General features: G+C 57.5%; 1 protein-coding gene across 2 annotated transcripts in view; it reads left to right on the top strand.

Annotated features, from left to right (window-relative positions):
* Positions 1-438: 438 nt before the first annotated feature.
* The window catches only part of PLCG1 (phospholipase C gamma 1), a 29,263-nt gene continuing 23,737 nt past the window's right edge, over positions 439-5,964 (top strand). For both annotated transcript variants that reach the window (XM_081832774.1, XM_081832773.1), the window contains exons 1-2: positions 439-508; positions 958-1,304. In XM_081832774.1, coding sequence (XP_081688900.1) covers positions 1,088-1,304 — 217 coding nt within the window. In that variant the 5' untranslated portion in view covers positions 439-508; positions 958-1,087. The remainder of the gene's footprint in view (positions 509-957; positions 1,305-5,964) is intronic.

The following is a 5,964-nucleotide window of genomic DNA, read 5'->3' as shown; positions in this document are numbered from 1 at the left end:
TGGGGCTGAAAGGCAGCGGCCTGAGACGCAGGAGGAAAACACGGGGAATTAGGCCACAAATACCAAAGCTCCGGAAAGCATTTGCAAGAGGGGCGCGTGGAGGCGGAGCGTGAGGTGGGGCAGTGGCTGATGAGAAGCACAGAGATGGAGGCCACCGGGGGCCACAGGTCTAAAGGCCCTACAGCGGACGCTCAGGCCTGGGGTTTTCTCCGAATGACGGGTCCGTCGAAGGCCACACTGGCCGCAGGGGAGGGACAGATGGGAGCCCGGCCGTCGCAGGAGCGGCCTGAGGGCCAGCCCTGCGCGGCCAAGAAGGAGGGGCGGGATAGGCCTGCTGTCCATCAGAGCCCGCCGGCCAATCCGCAGGCTGCTCCGCCCCCGCCCCTCCCCGGAGAGGGAGCGCAGAGGACCCACCTCCGCCGCCGCCGCCGCCGCCGCCGCCGCCGCCGCGGGTGTGAGGCGGCCCGGCCTGGCCTGGCTGGCTCCCTCCGCCGGGCAGCCCGCCCAGGTAACCGGGTTCGGCCGGCGGGCCTGGGGGCGCTCTGCACCCTCGCCTCTTCTCCCGGCCGCCGCGCGGGGAGCCGGGTTGAGAAAACGGCTGCGGCTGGGCCTGAACGGGACAGTGGGCTGGGCGGCCGCCTGTGCGTGTGCGACTGACTGACGGGCCAGCGCGGGGCTGCCGCGCGTGACGGGGCCGGCCGGGGCAGCGTGAGGAAGCTCTGCGGGACGGAGGGACGAGCTGGTTGACCGCGAGCGGCGCGCGCGCTCCCGCCGCCATTGCGTCCCGCGCCCCCGCCCGGGGCCTGTCCGGGGGTCGCGGGGCGCAGGCGCGGAGAGCGGCGGGCGGGGGTCCTCTCCACGGGCGCGCGGGCGCCTTTGTTCCCGGCGCGCGGGCCGGGGCGGGGCCTGAGAGCCGCCCCGCCTCCCGCTCAGGCCCCGCCCCGTCTCCGCCCGCAGGAGCCGCCGCCGGGCCCGCTCGCCGGCCGCCTCAGCCGTCGCCGCCTGCTCCCGCCGGTCGGGCCTGCGCTGCCGCGCCGCCGCCACCGCCCCCTCTATTCCCTCCACCCCCACCCCCAGTGCAGAAGTCATGGCGGGCGCAGCGTCCACCTGTGCCAATGGCTGCGGGCCCGGCGCGCCTTCGGACGCCGAGGTGCTGCACCTCTGCCGCAGCCTCGAGGTGGGCACCGTCATGACTTTGTTCTACTCCAAGAAGTCGCAGCGGCCGGAACGTAAGACCTTCCAGGTCAAGCTGGAGACGCGGCAGATCACGTGGAGCCGTGGCGCCGACAAGATCGAGGGGGCCAGTAAGTGCGCCCTTTACCCGGGGCCCGCTGTGCGCAGGGGCCGCGGGAGTCCGCGCTGGGCTCCCGCGCGCCCAGGCCGCCGCTGGAGTGACTTGGGTAAACTTTCGGGCCCTCCCCCACAGCCTCCGGGCCCCGCCCCCGCTTCGTCCCCGGTGGTCACCGGGGGCGGGGGGCATCCGGGTCCTCAGTCACCTGACAGGACACCCCCTCCCCCCGCCCGGGGGGGAGTGTTCCAGGCGCTTTGCCCAGAGGCCTAAAAATCCTAGCCCGTTGGAGACCGGCGGGGCAGGCATTGGGTTCCCCCAACCCCGGGAGTGGTGTTGACCAAGGCGAGGGAAGCCCAGGCAGCGTCAACCCACCTAGCCCCAGAATCCGGCCAGACGAGACGGTCACCGCCCACCACCTTTTTTCCCAAAGGAGTAGTCTTGGTGAAACTTTCTGGGCCCCCGGGTTGGGCTCTATTTGCAAAAGAACCTTTGGGTTCCCTGGGTAGAACTTAGATGTTGGGGTAGGGTTGGTTTTGGATCAGAGCCAGGCCTACTCATCTGTCTCTTGGGGAGAAGGGTGGAAGGTGGTCCTGTTTGGTTTGGAAAAGCCTGAGAGAAGGCAGTGGCTTTTTCCCGCTGCTGCTTTTGTCTTGAAGCTGAATTTTAGAGGTCTGCGTGGGTGGGCAGACACAGAGCCAGGACAGGGACTCTTGGTAAAGGGGCCAGGCTCCCCTTGCCCTTGGAAGCACATTCTCAAGAGCTTGGCCCAGAAAGGCCAGCCTCAGTGCCTTGAAGTCAGGTACTTTTTTCAAGAGTGTGCAGTCAATTTGGGGTCTAGCCCTTTGTGTGCTGCGTCCTGTGTTCCATGGCTGTAGGGAGCCGGGAGTAGCTACTTTTGGTTTCCTGCCTCTTTGCCTTCTCAGGCCTGAGCTTGGCTGCTTTGGGACAGGTCTAGTTGGGAGGAGGGAGTTGGGGGATTTTGAGAAACCCCTGATCTTTCAGTGTTATGCTACTTAGTGCATGCCTGTGCTGTGGCCGGATGGGCACCCAGCTCTGCCTTCCATACCCCCACCTTCAAGTGTGTCTGCAACCCTAGGTTGTGGGTTGCTTCCTGCAAGGACTCCCCTAGAGACTGGTGTTAGAGCCAGGGTCAGAACCAGGTCCATGTGGAGGAGGGGGGTCAGGAAGTGACACCCCCAAGGGAGGGTCCTGCAGACCTCCTTGGGTATGGTGTACATGTGTGTAGATGGGTGAGGAGGTTGGGAGGAAGGAAAGTCTTGTGGTGAGGCAGCCATCCTCAACTACAAACTCCAGATCTGATACGGCTGCTGAACTTAGAAATGGCAGCTGCCTTCCTCTGCCTCCATCAGCCCTGTCAGCTATTGAGAGAACATTTTAGTGATTTGAGAGACTGGATTCCAAAGTTGTGGAAGGACAGACACCTCAGGGAACCAGATAGTCCTGGGGACATCACCCAGGCATCAAGACTCCAGGCACAGCCTCTTCCTTGCTTTTATGGTGCTCCCTGTGCCCTACTCAGTTGGTGGCACTGGCTGGAGGTTTCCTGATAGAGATTTCCTGGGTAACTAATAGACTGCACTTCAAACCGTGCATGTGATCAGCAGGCAGTAAGTGCAGCACCATGGTTGAAGGCAAGGCTGGATCTGAAGCCCATATATTAGTTGCGGGCCAGTTATTTATCTAGCCAGTTACTTATTTTCTCTGAGCTTTGTTTCTTTATCTGTAAAACAGTGGTAATATATACACTATATATGGTTGCTTTGGAGATTAAATGAGAATTGTAAAACTTCTAGCACAGGGCCTGATACGATGTAAACATTTAATAAATATAAGCTGTTTTTAATAACAATAGAAATAATAGATTATGACTGCCCTCCATGCTGGACTGTCAGTGTTGAGGGTGGTGGAGTGTGGCTGTAGGAGAGCCTGAGGGGATAGAAAGGGAGGAGGAGGGGAACAAAGTTCACATTTCACTTAGATCACTACCCGGAAAAAGGGAGGAAATGGTTTTGTTTTGCTTCAACCCATCTCCTCACCCTCCCACCTATCATATATAGCACAGTACATGACAGAGTAAAATTTATGGAGTAAATCTATGGAGATTTGCGCATCTGACTCCTGGGTGTGACTATCTTATTTGTAAGTTGGGGCCTGAGCAGGAGGGAGGGGTGTGGAGAAGAAAGAATCTTGTCCATGGTGTCTCAGGTCTTCACGGGATGGTGACAGGAATGCAGAGGACCCAATGGCCCCGGCCCCCAGGGGTAGGTCAGCTAGAGAAGTACAGATTCAGTGATCTCATCAGCTGGGAGTGCAGGCAAAGAATATAGGAGCCTTGGCCCTTTGATTTTGGAGGCCCAGATTGAAGGAGTCTGAGTAAAAATGCTAGCAGATGGTTGTGTAGAGTTCACACCTTGTAAATGGAGCCTCTCGCCAAAGCTACCCCACTTCTGCCCATTCATGGTGCACCTTGTTGATGGGTACTGATCCCTGCAGCCCCCCTCTGCAGGCTCTGAGGAAGGTTGGGCTGCCAGCTGTGTCCCCTGCCATCTGGCCTTTTCCTGCTGACTCTGCCAGGGTTCCATGTAGTGCTTGTAGCCTGGCCAAGGAGAGAGGCGCTTCTGCTAGCCGCAGGGTGTCTGTGGACCTGAAGGAGGGATGCTGTGGTTCAATGAAAATGTACAGCACTCATGCATCAGACCTCATTCCGACCTAACTCCCTGCCTTTTCACTTTGCCACTTGTGAATTGGGGCTGACACGTGCTGATTTCTAGAGTGGTAGTTTGGCTCAAAAGGGGTGGGGGAGTGCTTTGGTACTAGTTGTCATGGTGATGTGACAGGAACCAGGTTGATGTTTGGCTTTTTATGTTACAGATACATAAATGAATACAAAGCAGTTACAGACTTCCTGCTGAGTGCTACAGAGACTTTTCATCATATTTTCTTGGCTAATCTTCACAAGGGTCCTGGGTAGGGGGGCTGTGTCTGGAGTCCCACCCCATTTTACAGATGAGGAAATGGAAATACAGGGAGTGAATTGTGCCATGGGGTGAGAGTGCTAGTATGTGACAGTCTCAGCTGGACCCAGCTCTCCAATCACTGGCTGGCCATCCCAAGAGGACTCTCAGCCCCAGGGTTGTGCTGCCAGTGGGCCTGCCTCAGGCCCCATACCCAGTGGTCTCTTGCTCCTCCAAGGAGAAATTTTTGACCCTCAGCCCCTCTAGGTTCTGGCTCCATACTTTTCCTTCTGATGCCTTTCTGGGGTGAGCAGGTTCAGTCAAGGGTCATTGTGGGCATCATGGCCTGGATGGAGGCTCCACGGAGGGGTTTGAATGACAGCCATGCTCATCTGTGGGGACTTTTGGAGCCTTACGCTTTCCACTTTGATTCTTCCCTACTCTTCTAGATGCTAGGCCTCCTTAAGTGATGAATGGAAACAGGTCCTTGCCCTCAGGGAAACAGACAATGATAATTCCTGGTTGTACCTTTGATGGGGTGGGGAGGTAGTGGTGGCAGAAGAGAGCAAACCGCTCAGACAAGGCAGTCAGGCTCAGAGAGGAGGTGATATTGGGACCAGTTGTCTGGGGCTTGACCTCTGTGGCTGTCAGGCTGGTGAGGACACAGACCATGAGGCTTGCTCTGCCGACTGGCCTGAAGTGCCTGAGGTAGGCAGGCTGGGTCTCGTGGGGGTTTTCTTTGTACTGGTTGATTGCTCCCAATGGGAAAGGGGCAAGAACACATGTCCGGAACTCCAGAGCTAGCCATCCCTGCCTGTGTTTTTCCTGTCTGACTGTAGTTTTTCCAGGGGAAGTCAGACCTCTTAGTGTTTCCTCAGCACCCGAGGTTTGCCCTGATGTGTGGGTTTCCAGACCAGCTCTGCCAGGCCCCCTGTCCAGCTGGGGCTCTCTCTTTCCTGTGAACCTAGAAAAGGGGCCTATTTCACAGATGACTGGAGAAGCTGAGCACACCCAACATTGCCCCCCCCTCCACACACACTTCCAGCTGAGGAGAGTCCTAGGAGAAGTGGGGGTACAGCTGGAGGAGGGGTATGTTCTTGTGCACCTTGTGGAGTGCTTTGTTCAGGGAAGCATCCATGCTGCCCTGTTTGGGGGCGGTTGTCTTTGAGAACGGTATAGTAACAGGTGACAAGATTCTAGGCAGAGCCAGGGATAAGGAATGGACATGAGCAGCCGTTGGTAATTGACCCACAGTAACTGGAGGTTTGTGGCTTTAGACTCAGTCCAATTTGGGTTCAAGATACCGTGTGTGTGTGTGTGTGTGTGTGTGTGTACACACACACACACACAGATGCATAGGCTTGAGTCATTGGCCAGAGATCTTTGCCACTAACCTTGTTTTGTGTAGCCTCTTGGAATGAGGGGAATTTATTCAATAAATATTGTTTGAACACCTATTTGCCCAGTGCTAGGCACTAAGGGTGAGTAAGACATGGACTGTACCATTAAGGAACTCCCACATTCCTGGAAGAGACAGAATTGGGAACGTGTAATTATAACCATGTGTGCTATGTACCGTAATAAAGGTCTATACCAAGAGCTCTGTGAGTGCAGGGTAGCAAGCTCTGCTTAGTGAGCTGGGGTTGACAGGAGAGAGCCAGGGAAGGCTTCTGGCGGGGGGGGGGGGGGGGGGGGGGG

Source organism: Leptonychotes weddellii, chromosome 10 (genome assembly GCF_054177405.1).
Source record: "Leptonychotes weddellii isolate Sample4059 chromosome 10, ASM5417740v2, whole genome shotgun sequence".
NCBI classification, from domain to species: Eukaryota; Metazoa; Chordata; class Mammalia; order Carnivora; family Phocidae; genus Leptonychotes; species Leptonychotes weddellii.
Note: the sequence above shows the minus strand (reverse complement) of the source record. Positions and strands in the feature narration are given on the sequence as shown.